This window comes from Grus americana, chromosome 2 (genome assembly GCF_028858705.1).
Source record: "Grus americana isolate bGruAme1 chromosome 2, bGruAme1.mat, whole genome shotgun sequence".
Lineage (NCBI taxonomy): Eukaryota > Metazoa > Chordata > Aves > Gruiformes > Gruidae > Grus > Grus americana.
The window spans coordinates 57,422,384-57,443,749 of NC_072853.1; the positions used below are offsets into that span (position 1 = coordinate 57,422,384).

At 37.6% G+C, this 21,366-nt stretch overlaps 1 protein-coding gene across 5 annotated transcripts in view; it reads right to left on the reverse strand.

Moving 5' to 3' along the window:
- The window catches only part of PIEZO2 (piezo type mechanosensitive ion channel component 2), a 322,106-nt gene that overhangs the window by 255,038 nt on the left and 45,702 nt on the right, over positions 1 to 21,366 (reverse strand). For all 5 annotated transcript variants that reach the window (XM_054817484.1, XM_054817479.1, XM_054817482.1 and 2 more), the window contains exon 2: positions 2,470 to 2,565. In XM_054817484.1, the coding sequence (XP_054673459.1) occupies positions 2,470 to 2,565 (96 nt within the window). The remainder of the gene's footprint in view (positions 1 to 2,469; positions 2,566 to 21,366) is intronic.

A 21,366-nucleotide genomic window follows, 5' to 3' on the forward strand; every position in this document is an offset into this window, starting at 1 on the left:
TTCATAGCTCTGTCAAGATACTTCAATTGCAATTTACAAAGACTCCAAATTTGGTATACATCGAATCTATCTAAGCAAGTTTTTGTAATCTGACTTTGATCTATTTATAATTCATATCCCATTTATGAATAGCATTTAGCAATAATACTACCCATGTGCAACCCTTTGCACTTCTTTTCCTTTAGCTTAGCTGTCAAGACTGTGTAGCACCACAGGCATCTCTGTCAATTGATACTGCTATAATCACACCAAATAATTATAAAGTAAAACAAAAAAAGAATAAAAATTGATTAATTCAATGCAGATTTGCTTTTAAATTAATCTAGCCCATGAAATACACTGTAGCAGGATATAATTTTGTTAAGTCCTTCGAAGATTTTATAAAACGATTAGCATCTATCCTAGCTAAAATAAAAGCAGAACAGTGACTCATCATAATTACTATAGGTCAGGATATGCTTTCCATAACACAAATGTAACTCTTCCTTGCTTCTCTCTGCTAGAACCTGGAGGAGAAAGTTCTCCTCCTTACACAGCTTCCCCTATACACAGACTGGGTGAAAATCTGCATCAACAGAAACCATGCACACAAACAGATGAAACAAGAGGGTTTTTCTTTAGTTTTGTCTCCTTCCTCCCTCAAACTAATGGTTAATGGAAAACCCTAGTAAAAACTGGTACAACTTTCACTTGTAAAAAGTCATTGGTACTGTCACTATGTGCCATGCAGTAATGAATAGTTCATCAGACAGTTCTGAAACTCCTGCTTCCTCTCTGTCTTCTCAGAAAAGAGAAAAAAGGATAACAGTTTGAGGGATCACTCTAAACCAGAACCTGAGACTCTTCAAGAACTCTTCTCAGAGAATTCAAGAAAAGTTTCATACATTTGTTTTCTCAAGAGAAGTGGGCCAATGGCCATAACTATAGGCAGGACACAGAAATGGATGTTTAGAAGGACACCTGTCTATAAACCATTTGAAAATATGTCATTCTTCAGCTAACACACTGAAAACTACATGTTTGGTGTCAACCTCTTGCTCAGTTAAATCACAGTGAGTTCTTCAGGTAAGAAAGATTATCAGTTTCTGCTGACCAGTGTTTAGAAGACAGACATGGGATTGAAGAAGAACCTGGAATATCTACAAGCTCTTCTAAAGAAACAGGAAAATATGTGAATTGAGGGGTAAATCCAAACTGCTGAGAAACTACCCTGGCAGAACAAAGTCAAGATTAAGGTTGCCCAGGAAACCACAAAAAGTGCCAAAATCTTTAAGTAAGAACTTCACAGAGGCCCTGTAAACTCAGATGTCACTATACTCAGACTCTAGATTTTCCAATTTTTTTTCTTTAGGGAACTATGTTGATTAAAATGGTCTGAATTTCCATCAGCTATGACAATGGATTTATGAGTAGAAGAATTATGCCAAAGTCAGTATCAGGAAAGGCAGTATAACTTCAGGACCTCTTTAAATGTCTCATTTTTGTTAGTGGTGTCATGGAACCAGCTTACTTTCTAAAGGATACTCTTCACGTTATTTCTATCAGAAAAGATGAGAGATGAGTCCATTTGACTTTAGTACTCTGTGATATTATTTTTTTTATACTGGTCTGAAGGAGAATCAGGTAAGCAGCAACAAGAATGATTCAAGCAGCATTAGTGTTTTGAAATGCAGTCATCTGCAATCTCATCCAGCAGGCTACTAGGTGACAAAGCACACCAGTAGATAATAATCTGTGATTGCATCCTCACTGCAAATTCCACCAACAGATCACAAACCCTTAAGTTTTGATACCATCATACATCCATTTCTGTTGACTTTCAAGAAGCCACTCCTTTACACAGACAGCAGGCTTCTTACATAGAACAAAAATTCAATACTTCTGAAATGGTTTCCATCTTTGTAGGTCTGCATAATTGTTTTCATATTTTGAATTGTAAAAGTTTGGTATGTGATACATAGATGCTTGAATGCCTGATGTAGATAGTTATTTGTCATCTCTACCAGTAAGCCTTTTTAGTTATTTTTACTAAGAATTGTATCAAGTTAGGATGACAGCAATGTTTAAATAAGTGCCTAAAATACAGTTGGATGAAAAATTTGAGACCACATTTAATTCTCGAAAGTGATGACAGGATGGCTTTGGGGGTAGGGGGGGAGAGGGTCTGAAAACTCATTTTTCACCCAGACCATGTCAGTATTCCGGATGAAATAATGCCATTAAAAAGATCCCCCAGTACCACTATCAGACAGCCCTGCTGCACCTTGGGACAAGAATGGCATCATGATTGGAAGTCCTTCAGCACCAAAACCAGCATATAGTGAAACTACAGTGTCAGGGAATTTACAGTATGAGTTAGCTCACTTAACAAGGGGAAAATGCTTAGAACCTCACCTTCTACAACACAAAGGCTTTTGCATGTACTGTATCCACCACTCATTCTGAAGAATGAAGCAATGAGCATCTTACCTTGCATCGTTGTTTTTGTGGGTTCTGAAAACAGAGGAATGAGCAGGAGGTAGATGAGGTAGACAAAGGAGAGCCCATTGTAACGGAAAGCACAAGCTGCAATGAGAGAAAAGAAAAAGAGCGCATTGCTTAATCAGCCAGGGGTAATCAAAGTCAATAGCACAAAGCATTTCCCATTTGAGTTTACTATTTACCTTACCAACTTTTCACCACTTATTTAAACCATTTCTACACAAGTATTCAAGTTTATGCTTAAAATAAATAAGAAAATTAAATACACTTCTGAAATATTGTCACAGTAATATATATTGCAAGTTTAGCACAAAAGATGCATCCAAGCTACAAAAACTTTGTCCAGAATGATGGACAAGTTAGTTGTTATCTAAACTTTTTACTTTCCTCATACATAAACTCATTAAACCATTCCCCACAAAAATATATCGGGACGCATAAATCAGTATTTACGGGCTCTCTTTAAGAAGCTACATAGAAGTTCATTATATTACAATTAAGGATTATAAGTAAATAATGAAGAAAAAATATGAAGTATATTCAGATTCCAAATTACAGCATGCCTAAAATCACCAGTTATCCTTAAAACAGCAATGTCTTTAAATCATTACAGAGGCCTTTGATTTTTACTATCACCCATTTGTTTGCTCTTACAAAGTTCTTCTAGTGAAAAGATTGTGAACTACAAATTAAAAAGGACTTCACAGCAACTTGCAACTGGTGTTATACAAGTTTTTCTAAAGAATGGAACTACTCTGCCAACTTTGTCTAATATTTCCTTTTCTATTTTAAAAATGTAGTGTATTTTTCTGAAAGTATCCAGGTCAGCAGGCCATTACAACAAGCAGCAAAATTGCTACAACCAAGGCACATCTTTTCAAGAAATGTCATGCACATTCTGTGCTGAAAGAGGAGTATATGGACTTCTATACAGAAAGCATAAAAACAACAAAAAATGACAAAGTAATCTGTAATTCCACTGTGCAGCAGACACTGGAATATAATGAGACCTACCACATTCAACCGTTCCCATGAGATAAGCCAACTGCAGAGGAGTCAGGAGATGAATTAACCTCTACATTTATTTACTCATGGAATATAACTAGTATCAATTAAGTCTTCTCAGCTATATCCAAAACAACTTTGTTTCAGAGGACAGGTAAAGCCTTAGTCCTGCCAGAAATATGTATTCCAAAAGAAAAAAAGTTTCTCCAGTCACCACTTCATGAAATTTCAGAGACTATACTGGAAATGACATAACAACTTAAGCATTAATTGGTCCTCATCCTCATCACAACTGTCCATTTTAGTTATAAATACAAAACTGAGAAGTCTTTCTATTAACAAATAAATCCCTACAAACAATCCACAGCTACAATTTTTGTTTTCCAAACTAAAGAATGTTTTGAACAACCAACTCAATGTCCTTAATACCCTGATAGAAAAACTCTGGATTTACGTGCCACACGTGCAGCTTAGCCAAGAAATGTGTCAACTTTATGGGTAAGTCTAGCAAGAAGGAAGGACAAGAAGCATCAATGCTCTGCTTCTGAACTGACATGATTCTGCCACCAGCCTTCAAAAAATCTGTCAAGGACTACAAAATCCATCAAAGCTTGATAGAGGGTTTTTCAGGGTGAATCCAGAACGCTTAAGAGCAGCTTGTAAGAATTTAAAGTCAGACTGCTCCTTTCACTTACAGCTTAAGCTCCCTTTATAGCCACAGCCTTTAAAGGCCACTCAAAGGCTTACACCTACACCTGTAACTAAGAAAAACTGCAGGACAAGGTGAATGGGACCTAGCGCCCTGGGAATTCTGTAAACAATTATCAGAGTTTTAAAGTGAATGTACTTGAGAAGAGGGAGTCAGCCCCCACTATTATGCACCTACTCTCAGGCTGCTTTGCAGAGGAGCACAGGATATGCTATGGCTATTATTGTCCTTCTTGGAATGAATGGCAAAGAGGACACTCCTGAGATCAGGACAAATCCATAAATCAACCTTTTTGCAAGTTTAATTTGGGGTGGAAAGAAGTTCTTTGCCTTTCATAGAAAAAGGTATGACAGTGGTTCAAGGCTGATCTAAAGCCTGAAGGCTTTTCCACCGGTATTCAAGGGGAAGGAACAATGTTCCCAGTCATTCTGGTAGCAGAATAATACTATTAGCAGATAAAACTATTATCCAGTTATTACAGGGATTGTGTCAATCAGCTTTTAATCGTGTTAAACAGCTTACTTGATTTCAGTGCAATATTATACACATTTACTTCTTTTTTCAGAATTGAGCTTGCTACACTTCTCGTACTGCACCGAGCACTCATTCTTCTCAGTACCAAGATAGAAAACAGCAATTGTGTGCTTTAGATACCCTCCTTTATTAGCTGTATGTCAATGAATGCCTTGCTAACAAGTCCATGTCAAGTATTTAAAACCTCTAATTGTATCAAAGCATCCTTCAGCAAACTAGTAGCCTTGGCTAGACGTTGCCTGGAAAACCTACATTTATTTAAGCAGTTGCAAAAGCAACAGCAATAGTTCTCTCAGAATTAATAAATTAAAACTTGCAAAGCTTAGCCGCAACATTTTTAAGTTTCGTCCATTCACTACTTCCATATCATGTTTCTTTATCTCCATTCGTCTAGTACATTTTGTTAGATTAGTGCCTTACCGAGCTAATGTGTCAGAGCAAAGAGCCATGACTGAACATTATTTTTAGCAAGATAAAAAATTAGAAAGCAGCAACTGCACTGTATTTACATATTTACACTGCACTGCAACATTATTTGTCAAATACATGTGTTCCTAATTTCTGATACTCAAAAGTATCTAGAACAAGTTGCTGGGCATAAAATCAGCTTCAGTTTGCCACTGATACAACAACAAAAGATGATCCAAGAAAACAAATTAACTCCTCCTCTGCACTCCCTCTGGCATTCACAAAGGTCTCCTTCTGCAAAGGCAGCTCCACACAGATGTCCATTACAGTGCAAAGTCTCATCTGAGGTCAATGGAATTCCAGCAACAGAAAAAGCACCTACACAAATGAATTTCTTGGCAAACCAGGTGGTATAGAAATTTCTGGATACTTGGGTTACATTGGTCAGTTTGCACTATCAGTTCTGTACCAAAATTAATATAATTTTAGCATTTTAGGCTTGTTACCTCTTCTCGAAATTGTCTAATCGATCAGCAAAATTAATTTCAGAGCAATTATTCCTGAACTATATTTACCTCAAAATTTACTGCTTTCTATTTCTAGATCTGAGGAGACTGTGTTCTCAAAAGCCTTTTTTCTCTGTAACTACATAAACTGGACTATTAACAGATTACTTCTCCATACAAAACTTCCCTTATATATTTTTTCATATAAAGTGTCCTGCAGGAATATAAAAATATTTTGAAGACATTTGGTAAAAAGAAATATTTCCTAAGCTGAAAGTGTTAATTTTTTTAGTATCCAGGAAACCCTTCAGTTTCTTAGTTTCAGAAGTACGTGTTTGCCTAAAATGAACACTGAACAAAAAGCTTTAATAGGTAAATATACCACACACACATATGTCCATATACACTTTATTCTCTTCAGTCCTTTTTTTAAACCACATTTCTCGTCATGTTTTCTAACAGCCTCTAGTAACAAAACTCCAGAAATGTGATTTTTCATCTCTGAAGTGCTGCTACTGTTCAGAGTCCAGTGATAGCAGTAATACACAGCTGTCAAAATACATAAAAAACAGAGCTATTGATATACAGCATATTAGTATATTAGAAGCAAACTTAGCTTTTTCATAATCAGATTAAATACTTTAGAGCACCTAAAAGGTGGCAAGAAAAGAGCACTTTCCAACATATAAGATTGATTTCTCCATTTATAAGTGATTATTCGAAATACTTCTGGTTTAATGCATAACATGCTAAAAAAATACTACCTTTAAAGACAGGATCAGAATGTCATCTAACACAAAGTTACGATAATTTCATAAATCTTTATGCCATAGCAGTCAGAAGGAAATATATAGTGAAAAAGTAACATGCAGATTTATAAAATTTTCACAAAAGACTGACAAGTAATTTGTAGCAAAAAAAATGATAGCTGCAAAATATTTCATCTTTCTGGCATCCATTCATTTGTTCAAATGAATGAAAAATTATAGTCACAGATAACTGATTCTTTTCTTTTTCACCATATCTGTAAATGTATTCATAGTTCACTAATCCTGCTACATGTAATACATATCTTAGAAAAAACTATGCACAAAGAAAATCTCTAAAGCCTGCTCTGCTGACATATTCTGGGACACCAGAGAACAGAAATCAGCTCTGAACACTTAAATCTTGCAATGAAGAACACATTTTAAAATATTTTTACAAAAATACAGGTAAAACCATTCAAGTAAGAGGATTCTTTTTATTATAATCCTATTATGCTACAATCACCAGAGCAAATAGTTGTGTACAAAGCCTTAAAAAACCTGCCCAATGCTGAATAGTATTACTAACTTAATGATCCATAATCTCTATTACATGAAAGTATCAGAATATGTTAGGTTTAAGAACAACTCCTTAGACAGCCTTACACAAGAACAGAGTTCTTTTCTTCTTGAAATTAAGAACTGACATTACACCTGGGAACATACAGACTGCTAATATTTTAAGGGCTGCTTGTATATTTCTTGGTATAGTCAATAAAAACAGTCAATATTTCAGCACTAAAAGAGGACATTGATTATTATATGTTGCTTTTTTCTAAACTAAAAAAAAAAATGAAATGTGCATTTCACTGAGATTTCAAAAAGTCATTGTCTAAAATTCTGTGAAAAGGACATACTCTTAAGTGAGATACCTTTCAAAATTATGTTTCCTTTTCCTTTATGATTCCTTTTTAAATGCCCCAGACTGCAGTATACACATGCTTTGTACACATGCATTGCAAAAAAAAAAAAAAAAGGGGGGGGGGGGACGACTCCCAGACAGCCCATAATTTATGGCATGTTAAGGAACATAGATGATGTTTGTCCAAACTATTTTTAGTTTGAACTATATCTTTAATGCAGAATTAGAAAAAAATATTTTTCCAAGTTTTCATTACATTAAAGTTGAAAAATTTAATCCATTCTTAAGATAGATATGTACAGTATCATAGACTCATAGAATGGGTTGGAAGTGACCTCAAAGACCACATAGTTCCAAGCCCCCTGCTGTGGGCAGGGACACCCCCCACTAGACCAGGTTGCCCAAAGCCCCATCCAACCTGGTCTTAAACACTTCCAGGGAGGGGGCAGCCACAGCTTCTCTGGGCAACCTGTTCCAGTGCCTCACCACCCTCACAGTGAAGAATATTTCCTAATATCTCATCTAAATCTACTCTCTTTTAGTTTAAGGCCATTACCTCTTGTCCTATCACTACACTCCCTGATAAACAGTCCCTCACCATCTTTCCCGTAGGCCCCTTCAGGTACTGGAAGGCTGCTATAAGGTCTCCCTGGAGCCTTCTCTTCTCCAGGCTGAACAACCTCAGCTCTCCCAGCCTGTCCTCATAGGAGAGGTGCTTCTACCCTCTGATCATCTTCACCACTTGTATGCACCATACAAAATTAAAAAGGAATCTTAAGCAGAAAATTGTAAATCATATGACATCACATAATCTTGTCCTTCTAGATTTTATTTTTGATTACTATTATATAGCCAAAGAAAATACTTTTGAACTTGGAGAAATCTACTACTGCTTCTTAGACTCACCACCAAGTTTCTACATGGTTCTACTGGGTTTTTCCAACATCAGAATTCTAACAGTTGCTACATGTTATTATTTCACATTTACACCAACAGTTCTTTCCTCACTTCTACTTAAAGAGGATAATTTGTATAGAATTTATATTTTACCTGTCAAATAAGTAATATTGGAAGGCCAGGTGGAGGTGGCAATAGAAGAATTTGCACTGAGCTTGGTCTTGGAAAGGAGAGGAAAAAAACAGCCTTGTAAAAGATGTGATTAGTTTCATTCTACAAAAATTTTAAAAGGTATTTAATTCAGAAGTGGAAACTACCTGTTCAAAAAAATCAGCCTTTAAGAGTGCAGGCATAGTACCAAAGGGCTACTGACTTCTCATTTGTAAGCTAGAATTGTGTCAAAAGCCACAACAACAGAAAATATGAAGGACAGGTGAAGACAGAATTAGCCATCGACTCACTATTTCTGAATTTATTTTACTAAAAAGGCACTGTCATTAATGTTAACAGAATAATGTATTGCTTGCTATACCCTTTTCTGTTCAAGAACTATATAAAACCATAAAACCATTTTTTTCCAATATTTCTACTGTAGCATTATCCTCTCCAGACTGATGTGTGCATTAGCATGAGAAGGAATTGATTCAGCCAACTACAATGAAGTCATGTGTCTTCTACCTTCAGCAGGATATTGCATGGTGTTTGCATCCTGTTTTAACAACTTTACAGCTGCAAGATTATTAAGAAAGCTATGCAAGGGATATTCTTCAAGATTGCTACCTTTAGACTAAAATTTGTTTCAACATTCATGCTTATTTTTCCAGGGACAAAAAAAGCATTCAGTGAAAATATTCATTGGGAAAAGTGCTGCTGAAAAAATGTCTAGCTCTGAGCAGGCAAGGGCTGTGGGCTGAAAGACAGAGCTGATGCTGTTCACACATTCTTATACCCAGCTGATCTGAAATGAATCTTTGAAAGCAAGAGACTAAAATGTGAAAGGGAAAGGGAACTGGTAGCTGATTGATCTGTGAAACTACTTGGTCTCCAGAAGGCCAAGTGTGCAGCTCTTAAAGTTAGGAGAACTCAGCACCAGAATCCTGTCTCTAATGCTATAATTCTTCCTGGTTATCCCATGGTTAATATCTATTTTTCTGCCAGTTACATCCTCAGAATTCTGAAAACACCCAATTAACACCTAATTCAGATGACTAAAACAGGCTATAGAAGACAGCCTTTGCTACTAGGTATAACATGTGAACGAGACACTGGTGTACATCCAAGATGAAAAACTTCTGGTACAAAAGACCAGTCTAAGAAGTTAGAGCAAAACAACTGCTAAAGCAAATACATCTACTCCTCCAAACCAAGGTGCTCTGCAAGACCATCCATGAATGTGCGCCATGAATGTGCGCCATGAATGGTTAACTCTTCCAGGAGGATATAGAGTTAAGATTTTAAGATTCCTCGTATCAATAAGGTACTGTCCTAATGACATGATTATTAGGCCTTTCCACTTGTGCTGCCCTCCAGTAAGACATTTATCAGCCAGTTCCCATGTTCTTCGAAATTGGGAGTTTTGTTTTGTTTTGGTTTTTTTTTACCCCAAATCATCTCACTGGACACCAAAAGCTGCCTAACCAAGGCAAGTAAGTCCTGCATTAGGCCATATGGACTCACCCTTCAGGAGACTAGATTTGCTGTAGAAAGTCAGCTGGTAAGAGCAAAAGTACATGAGAAACTACCAGTGCTGTTTCTAAAAGCATTAGTACTAAATTCAGTTACCCTCCCATACAGGCAAAGGCATTACACAATCAGCAACAGAGCAGGAACTAACCCACCCACAGCAATAAAGGGAATATCCCCCCCCAAAAATACACACTTCACCTCTAACTTAAAAAATACTGCCTTGTAGTGAGACTCCACTGCAAAAACTCCAGACGACCTGCCCAGTGCAACCAGTTTGAGATGCAAAAACATAAGCCACTGAAGTTTCTCCTTATGTCTATATATTCCTATATGCCAAGGCAATTCACTTCACAGTTACAAACATAAACACAGCTTTCCTTGCTGATAAAGCAATAACAATTCAGAATTTCTGAACAACATTTTAAACTGTGGTAAAGTGGACTATATGGACTATACAAGAGCTCAGCAAGGAATAAATGTAAATGTTAAAAGAGGTGATTTAAAATTTACAGAATAAGAACTACTGTGAATAAAGGCTTTTTCAAGGAAAAGGAGTAAAAAAAAATTCCAAACAAAAAACCTCACCTCCCATTAGCCAGCCAGACAAGCATTTCCAACAATGTGATACAGACAGTAGACGTCAAGACTGCTGAGAAAAGTCTGTTTTACTGCTATTTGTATCTGCATAAAGCTTTTCTGTTTAAAGCTTTTTGATTTCTAGTAATACTCTCTCTTAATATCGACCAGCAAATATAAGACGACATGAAAAGAGAATTTTCCTCCTTTCTCTAAGAGTTCACGCATGCAGCATTCTTTAACCAAAACACACACACACATTCATGCAAAATATTAGCAAACTGCCCTCCAGTATTTCCTTACAGTTCCAGGTGCCTTTGCCCCTGGTGTGCTTGAGGAGAAAGCCCACCTAACCTCACACTGAAACTGGAAAACCCACAGGGTTGTACACCGCTTGCTCTGTTTTCTGATAAGCACTGTTTACGAGCTAACGTCGTAAAAAGTTAAGTTCATTCACCGTTGGCTGGATAAAACAATCCAGTATTAAGCAGTCACAGAACAGAATCTCTCAGAAAGATGATGGAGCCATTACTCTTGTCGTCTCTGTTGTGTTATGAGCCAACAACTGTTCAGGTACAAGGGGGAGGACACCTCCCATCTCCTTTTCTGCTTAGACACACAAGCGCAAATCTTTCTAAGTCTCTATGGATTTCCCACTTTTACCTGACATGGCCGTGACTGACCAAATGCATTAAAAATAATAAAACAAGTAGATTAAAAATTAAGTTTGTTGGGAATAGAAATGTGTGTTACCAGTTTCTGAAGAAGAAAGGAAAGTTTTATTCTATAAATTGCTAATTCTAACACTTCACATTTCAAATTTGTTTCAGAAATACAAAATTTGTTTCAGAATTTTTTCCTCCAGTATTTTTTACAATACCAAGGAAACAATTGCCATTCATTGCAAAATTAGGTATGCTGTAAACAAGAATAATTTTTAAGAATAAAACTCTAAAAGTGACCAAAAATGCCCCTCTTCAAGAACTATAACTTCTAATAATGACGAGTATCTGATAGGAGTAGTGCCCAGCAAACTTTAGCTGTCTGTGAACTTTATTTCTTCTTATTGAAACTCAGAGGAAGGGGTTAACTCCTGGCACATTCCTGTTTTCACTCACTTCTGAGTAATTCCACTTAAAATAATGCTCATGAGAGATGAGATTTGAATTATACACTGCTATGCAAGTGAAATGCATGCAATCTTATCATCCTTTTAGAGCAAATAAATGGTTATAGCCTATGATGTGCAGTGCAGAACCACACAGAACTGCGTTAGCTCAGGACAAGTTACCTCCTACATCAACCAACACTCCTTCCTTCCCCATTAAACAGCTCTGCTGATAACGCTGTGCTGATGAATGTACACCACTCCCCACCCCGCCCCTGTCCCAATATTTCAACAGGGTGCTGCTTTGTGCAGCATCACGTATCTAGTGCGTGCTACACCCAGAAAGCTTTTTTTCTTTTGGAAAAAAATTCGAACGCTTTGATAAACAGATAAATATTATGCATTTGGTTCATGTCAACACTTGTACAAAGACATTTTTTCACTGTTCAATTCTTATCAGGAGACATGGCTGCTGGACAGTGAACAATTTTCGAAGGGTCTGGGTGGGGTTTTTTTGCTTTGAGATTTTCCCCCTTTCCTCTCTTTCTCAGAGCAGCAGTTTCAGTAAGCTTTCTCTTCGACAGAAACCATCTGGAACCAATTTTAACTTTGAGGCAAATATTGTCTGGGAATTGAGTGCAGAGAGAGGAGAAGACAAAACACCTTGTTCGCCTCTTTCTTTCAGCTCTTAGGTACCAGAGCTATGCTCCCCAACTGTCTTTGACATGAGGAAAATGAACAAAAAACCTCAGGTGTGAGCACACAACAACCATCACCTTAATCAGAACAATGTATTTTAAAGGAGCATTTACTCTCACAAGCAAATCCAATGTCAATTGACATGACTAAATACGCAGGTGTTTCCAAAGTAAAAAACATGAGGGATGCCATCATCAGTAAGTTTTCCCATTAGAGAGTTCTGCTTAACATTTTAACTTATTTCAAGCTCAGCAGCAGGATTGGAACTAAGGTAAGGGCTTCTACTGTCTATTACATTGCCTTAAGGCTTTTACATTTCTACATTCTGTTGGTAATCCCTTACTCAAGTAATAAATTTGAGAGAATGTTGGGGGGTTTTTTTGGTTGGAGGGGGGAGAAGGGTGTGTGATTTATGATGTTTCAACACTTCTTTACACATATATCTTTCAGTTTCAGTCTCTTCTCCCACAGTGATTAAAATTCATTGCAGGCAGGGTCTTTCCCTTCCCTCACCCACCTCATACAATTAACACATGCCAAAGTAAGCTCCACTCCAAAAACAGTGTCCTAATCTCTGTCCAAACAAAAAAATGCAGTTTGGAATGTGTCCACCTTTTTTACGTAACAAAAATAGATGGCAAATCTGGGATTTGTGTTGTCCTCAGGCTTTATGATCAGGACAGCATGCCAGCCACCAAAATAGTGAGCACTCACCAGCCTGAGCTCATTTCACTGAAGTCACAGCACTTTGCGCTGCACATATACTCATTCATTGGCCTGGGAAGAGGAGGAAGACTTCATCGTGTTCCTCCGCCAAGGGAGCTGCCTGTGGAAGGGAAACTGTTCGCATTCTCATCCCTGCTCCAGAAAGAACTCAGGCATTTTATCCACTGCCTTTTATAATGTCAAAAATCACAAGCTTATCTTCTGTCTCAAAGCTTCCCATCCTCTCTCTAGGAAAGTAAGTGGGAGCTAAAGAAATCACTTTGCTCCTCATTCATTTTCATGGGATGAGAAAAGCGTGTTCCTTGCCCCCCGGACGTCCGGTTGTGCAGTTACAGTTGCATAACCCTGTCAAGACTCAAACTAAAAATAACAGCAAACGCAGAACACAGATGACGACCAAATGTCACATAACGCTACTGCTAAACACAACATCAACCAGGGACAGATGTGGAGACACTACTGTGACAGAGAGATCTCCACAAGCAGAAAGGGACCAAGACCTTCATTTACAGCCACTAAGAAGCTATCAGACTCCAGGAACAGCTACTCAGCCAAATTCTTCCAGCAATTAGAAGTGAAATTTTTGGCATATGTTACCAACCCCCCGCAGCCATCCACACTCATCGTCTTTTAAAACACATAAATCACCATAAATTAACTGACATAAGATGCAGCAAGAACCAAGTCATTTTTTTTTGCCAGCTGTTGCTTACGCTGACACCAGTCCTAAAAAACCCTGAGTCAGATGAAGGACGTGGCAAAAAAACACAGACAAATGCCTCTGAGGAATATAAACATGACTAAACATCAGAGAGGTGTTAACACTAAGAAATATGAGCATCATTAGTGAAGTTACAAATATGTATGCAGTGTTTAAAACTCTGCCATTATTTATTCCAGTAGAGGAAAGGACAGATAAACTTCCTTTCTTGGTCCATCACTGAAAAAAGGGCTCAGAGGGTTGCAACTGCAAGCTATAAATCTGGGTGATGAAGGAGCGTTTCAGACAGTGCTACAAAGCCACAGTGTTTACCAAAGGAAACAGCATTTTAAAAATAGTTATCTCCAGGATATCTGTCAATTGCATAAAGCAGATGCAAGCCCCTCATTCTTGCAGTGTCACTATTCCAAACTTATCTTTCTAGTATGAAATAATCAATCACTTTTTGTTTGAAGAATTGTGCATTTATTTCCCTCCTTAAAATATGCTAAGTAATTGTCTCTTATTGTGAAGAGGTTAAGTTTCAATCTACTATAGGAATCTACTCAGGAATGCCATGAATTGCCTTGCAAACTATTTCTCATAACTAGGAACTAGGAAAGGATCCTGGAGAACACAAAGAACTGCAGAACCCAGGGAGATGTCGGGAGACTTTAGAACTGCAAATCTGGTTTGATCAGTAAGATCAAACTACTTCTGGAGAAGTAGTACTTAAACCCATCTGACTCTCAATGAAATTTCACATGCACATGACTCTGCAAGACAGAGTCCTTCTGCGATAGATGCATTTTACTATGGGTTTCAAATGTAACACTTACCTAGCATTGAGCGAAAAACATCTATCAGGAACCCTAAGATTGAAACATGTCTATGGCCTTGTACAGTTTTCAAACAGAAAGACAGAGTTCATATAGTCATTCAAGAAAAGAGAAAACATCATCTTCATTGTGCATTTATTCTGAGTAGAAACATTCCCCAGAAAGAGCAGGCACATATGTTAACGCTGCTTCTGTTTCTATGGACATCATTCAAGACCCTTTCTCTGTTCCCAAAGTGTTGCAACCTACGGTACTCAGCTCAGGTTGCCAAACCTCTGGTACTTGTGGGAGGACTTCTTCCACATATCGATCTTCTATTACATGGCATATGTAGCTATGTTTTCTTCCCCTGGAATATGATATGCAGAAATTCCCCCAGACCCTTGATAAGCTCCCAGACAAATTTTAAGAGCAAGACTTGAAATTCAAAATGATTTAAGATCTCTTTCATGTTTATATAACAAACCATTGTGTCCCTTGTCCAAGAATATTTGAATGTGGGAAGTTAAGAAGAAGTTTAACTTGAAGAAAACTTCCCACGCAGTTAGTAATTCTAATCTGTTTATATCTAGGCTCAATATAAAGTCTGACTACATATTTCTTTGGAGTCAAGCCACTGTCCTGAAGATACCCAATGATATTATGCAGTATTCCATCAGAATAAAAAGTAAAGCAGTCACAGCCCATCAACGAAATCAGCAGTCTGGGTTCATCATCACATAACTTCTAGCGCTTTCAACGCAACCAATCACAAAGTAAAGGATTGTTAGTTGCAGGGAAAGAAAGAGATAATAAAAACTTCATCATTAGGTATGTTCTAAACACATTAAGACTAGTACAGGTGAAGTCAAGGGTCACAACATGAATCTTCATTCTCAAAATGCAATAGTGTACTTTTCTCACTTAAAAAAAAAACCAACAACAAAAGAAAACAAAAACCAAACAAACCAAAAAACCCAGCATTTCTTTAATTGGGCAAGATCTCAAAGTTGGAGAAATGAGTCCACTGAGAATCTCAGAAGATCCGCTTCTTGAGAAAGAGCCAAAGTATACATCCTGGAGGATTAAAACTAAGTGAAGGGCACATTAAATTTGATTTAAACATATCCTGAAAATTTAAGAAAGATACAAACACCGAGCTGTCTTTCAAATAATTTAAAAAAAACAAACATTTTTTATTCATGATCTCTGCAGGGAAGCCAATGATCCCTAACTGATAAGGGTTCTATATACAGTGAAGATAACAGCAATAAAGACTTACATAATCCTTGTAACTTTATTTAAGAGTACTTCTATTAGTATAAATTTTTATCTGGTCAAGAAAGTATTTTTGTCAGTAAACTGACAAAATTTATACCAGTCGAGAACATAAACCATGGATTTCAAAGTGGTCTTTATGAGTAAACTGACGAGAATTATTCTTGGATGAAGTTTGTAGCTCCAGAAAAGAAATGTGCCAGAATAAGTAAAATGTTGGGTTTAGTTCGAACACAGAGTATTCCCTTCATTAACAGCTAGATCAATGTACAACAGCCAGTCAGTTTGTCAAGAGTATTCTTATTTGTCACTCTTGAAAAATAACTAACTTAATGCTTTACCACATTGGATAAAGTGATGGAAGTGGGAAGATGAAGCTGCAGCAAGAAAAACAGCAGCCACTTATGAGCTTGTTGTTCTACTAAAATGTTATTGGGTCAAAAGAGGAAAGATTATTTACTGCAGAGGCAAGAGAAGGTTCTTCCAATAAGTAGTAGTAATAATAATAATTGTTAAAAGTATTCATTGAAATAAATTAGTTGTTGGGGTTTTTTTAAACCGATAAAAATGAAAACTATTTTTCAGTTTGAAAAGGGGAAAATAATGCCTGAAATATTTATGGTGTGGAAGCTGCAGTTATGGAACTTTTTCTTGCTTTATCCATTCATATGAGATTCCCCATCACCGCAATTAACTATCCACTTATAAAGCACTTCAAAGGGGCATTATAGTTCATTTTGAATACTCAGTGTTCCCACATAATTTTCTTGGGTTTTGCCACTGAACAATTTTGAGAACTAAATTGTTTTGAATCTAAAACTTCCAAGTTATTTCACAGTAGCTACAAAAAATACACCCATTAAAAAAAGAAGAAAAAAAGCATAACTGCCTTCTCAGCTCTTTGATCAGAATAAAAGCATACCAGCAGCAAAATTCACATAACTCACCATCATATCAGCTGCTAGCATAAAATGAGTTAGGATTCTGCTACTAACATACATGAAAGAAAGCTAGTTACTGTGATTTCATAACAAGCATTTATCCTTTGTTTAGGCCATTATGATCTACTTGTAAAAATATCACTCTTCTATAAATAACAGAGTATGCCATCACTGCCTCCAGAGTTCTAACAATTCAGAAGATGCCCAGGATTCCAATTTTGAAACAGTTCTAGGAAAATCCTATCTTTGTTCTCCAATAAATGCTCTAAGGTAAGGATTTTAAGATACCTACTAAAAACCACCCAGAAAACATGCTCACCCATGTTCAGGTTGTATTTTTGTACTGGTAGAAAATGGGAAAATATTCTGTAGTATGTTGGATGCACGTGCATCCATTTTCATACTGTCTATATGTTATCTATCAGACCAGGAAAAAAGTCTTGTTTCACATTAGAGGACAAGGAGGCGTGAGGATATTTTCACTTCAGCAGTTAAGCTGAAATGAAATTAGTATCTTATATACCTGAGGAAACACATCTTCCCAATGCTCTGAAAAAACCCAAACAACTAGATGCTGTCAAACACTCTGAGAGTGAATTTCAGGGATAACACGTGTAGACAAACCGTTCAAGATGATGAGAAAAAAGGGAGAGGCTGACAGCATGCCGGAAGACGCCAAGTCAGTAAATGACATAAAATCTGTCTGCTGTTAAGTGAGCATGATGACAAGTTTGGTATCCAGTCTCAAAGACTTCTTCCCTTTACAATGCAATTTATCAGTGACTGAGGGTTTATTAGGACAGTGCAGTGCCTAGACGCGGACCACTGGAAAATGCTTAAATTTCCATTTAGTCTCCGACTTGAATCAAAGAGGCGAAGCAGAGCAGCTGTGACTGACAGTCACTATCTTGATGTCATGCAATTGAAGGGTGAAGGATGAATACTTATCCCCCAGGTATACAGGCATGCTTTGCCATCAACAGCACAAGACAAATTTGTACCCCACTTGGACCTGACCATTGTAGATTCATCACCCCACCTTGGGGCCTGCTGAACTTTACCAGCCATTAAAACAGCCAAGAGTTGTCTGCGAAGGCGTCAGCTCCCAGACGCTGCCGCCTCCACACTGAGCAAATCCCTAGTAGCACGGTACACGGGGCTCCTGGCACCAACATTTCTCCTCTTCAGCGGCTGCCACAAGATTATTTAACAGCTAAGACTGTTCTGCTGGCATGGAAACAGCAGCAGTGTTTTCTGAAGGCAAAATACTTGATGCACAAACAAAGCAATGGAGCATGTTAGCCTATGCCTTCGTATTTACGGCCATGTGTTTCCCTTGGCAGCAAAGCTTAGGGAATTCTTTTGCCAAGCGTCCCCTGTGACTCCAGAGCCACTGCCGCAGTCATGCCAGCATAGCTGCTTGCGGCACTCAGCGCTGGCACGACCAAAGCAGGGAGCACCCTGAGGAAAGTGGGGAGAAGGAGTGACCAAGATCTTGAGAAACACTCTACTGGAGAAAATGGTGCAACTATGTGCTTAAAACGCAGAAATAACTATTTTCAGCTTTTAAAAGGCACCTTGTCTCATCACCATCATGAGCACATCATGGCACATCACTGCTGAGAAGGCGGAGAGGAGGGCAACTTTCAGTGGCACGTGAGTTGTGAATTCATTGGGAATGGAACATAACTTTTAGGTTTTCAGGAAAAGCAGTAATGCCAACTCTACTCAGTAAAATCAAAAAGACATTTTACATTTAGTTTCATATCTTTCTTTTAATTTGTTGCTTCCTCCTCATCTTCACACAGATTTCTCAGAAGAAGGAACTTTAAAGATGAAAAGGGAGAGGGTAAAATGAGGAAAATCCAAACACTTCCCTGAAGTATTCTAAAGAAAAGAATTTCATTATAATTATAAACCAGACACATGAAGAATTATCTTTCTAAAAGCCCACTGAACAGAAAAAGTACATGAAAATCTTCCCAGTAAAAAAATTCCAACCAAGATTATTACCTTGTGGTGGTACTCAAGCACATTAAAGAGCAAAGAACTTCAACAGACAAGACTATATAGATTGGGAAAAAGGAGAATATCCTTACCTGGTTTATACAAATAAGAAACCAAAGCACAGAAAATTACTTGACTTTACCACATTTACATGACAGCCCTGTAGCAAAATTACCCCAAGTTCCTAAACCTGAATCTGCAGTTCCAAGAGCACCACCTCTCCACAAAATTATATTCTTGCCTCTCTTCCAAAGGCAGATGTACATACTAGCAGGAGTTTACTCCAAAATCAATCATTTTTTGAATCACACAAAGCAACAGGGGATCCTGAAGTGGAAAAATTACTCTCGTAGCCATATTTGCACCATTTTTCCAATTATTTCCCCTTACTATTTGCATAATTTTCTACTTGAAAAGATCATGGAGTGAGTCACTATTTCTCACTACATTTACGTTCCTATAGTGTGCTGACCACTGCAGCATCTGAACACCTTGCAGGAAAAGATGCACACTTGCCAAATACAGCCATGCCTTTTGAGATAATGGAGGTGGTAAAGGGACAAGCAGCAGTCCAGGAGCAGCACAGGAGGACAACAGCATTTCCACCCTCCAAGATGACAGAGTTAATGCTCCACACCTGCCTCCAAATGCACTCATTAGCAGTCTTACGGGTGCGTTTGCTTTCCTGGTTTTCTTGCATTTTAAGCCAACAGGTTGGTTTAAATCAGAAGTGTCAGTATCACTCAATTACTATATTACCTTTAAGGGAAGATTAGGTTTTACAGAGATAGCAGAAGTAAATTCATACTTTATCCCAAACCATTAGGTGCTTTTCTTCTTCCTCTAAATTAGCAGAGTTGTGAGGTCTCTCTTTCCCTTTTCTTCATCTTACTCTCTTCCCCCAGACTCACAGCACTTCCAGAAAAATCACAGTTCAAATGTAGAGGATAAAAGTCCTACAAACATTACATAATGATCTGAAGCAAGCTAATCACTGCCTTCACTGGCTAATCACACAAAATCTGATGCATGGCTTATCCGAAATACAAGGAAACAAGAGGAATCCCAAGGAGCTCATCCAAATGAGCACAGTAATACCGTGACCCTGCACTCCTTACTCAAGCATTTCTGTCCTCTTTCCCAGGACTGTTCCAGTAAGGGCAGATGAATTCATAAACTTCAACAGTATCCACAATCTAGTAGCTAAACTTGCCTGTGCATTAGACAAAATACATCGCTTGTTCATAAACCACTGTAACCTGATCAACCACAGTGACTCAAAATCCTTCATACCAAACTATTTCTCAAAACAGGAACAACTGACGAGAAACCTGTCCTTTAGAAATATTTTTGCACTATGCTAAGTGACCCTGAACCAACAATATTAGATCTAAAATATGACCATCTCAAAATGTCTGGGAATACTGTTTTGTATGTGGGTGTAATTTTTATAAAGCAACAGGATTTTTAGTTCAGCTCCATTTATTGGCATGGCAAGACAATGGCGTGCATACCATGCTCTCACACTCTCGGTCAGCAGACGAGCAACCGGTAAACTTGTTTCTTTTAGCCAGAAGTGCACAGAATAAAAAAGCAATTCTAAAAGGAGCAAAATACAGAATGGTTTCATCCCAAAATGGGAACAGTAGCCCAACATATCCCGAAGAAGAAGAAATGTTATTTTTGTGTCTGGAAGACAGTTTGTATCGAGCTTGATAAGAATACTTCTCATCTCTGAAACGCTATGTGAACTGCATCCTAACAAGGCTGCCTTTGTTGATGTTAATACAGAACATGGATAGCAACATGGCTGATGTGCTTGCCCATACAAAGTTACAGTTTTAACTCCAGATTTAGAAAAGCACACAAGATATTTATCATTATGTATGAGACAAACTCCTAATTCAATTTATACATTTTGTTAATTTAGCTCATCTGTCCTGCCAAAGATGAAATAATTTTCCTGAAGATGAATGTCAATCTGGTAAGCCAGAAGCCATTTATCAACTTTTAGTTAAGAAATATTTGAAGTGCTTAAAAAAAGGCAAGTATTAAAATGCTGATTGAAACAAGTATGAATGGTTTGATTATTACATGGAGTCCTGGGTTGGGGAGAGGGGAGCACATCCTGTTTTGTGGTTAGGAAAAATTGGCAATCTGAATCTGACCCCCACCCTTTTTTGTGCGATCTCTGCATAATAAATCTGACATTTCGAAGAAAGCATCCATTCTCCTCCAACAACCCTGTGCAGAGGAGTAAAGAAAAGTGGGTCTTCCACTCCATTTTCTTTCAGTGGTCCACAGGATTTCCAAAAATAATACCCTGCCCAGATGTTGAATCAGACTTTCAGTTTATTTGCAGGCAGCAGAATCAGTAGATTTCAAATTAGCTTCAGATGCTGTGAGTGAGGAAACATCCCTTCCCTCCAAATTCAACATCTAAAAGCTTTTTTGCATTTTTATGCTTATTTTTAAAAAAAAAATTATAGGCCAAGAATTAGCAGTCGAGCTCTAAATCAATGCTTCTTTCAAGATCAAAACTTCTGGACTCAAAGAAATGCTTAATCTTGGTAAAACTTGGGCACTACTGATACCCAAACATTCCACCTCAGCCACCTG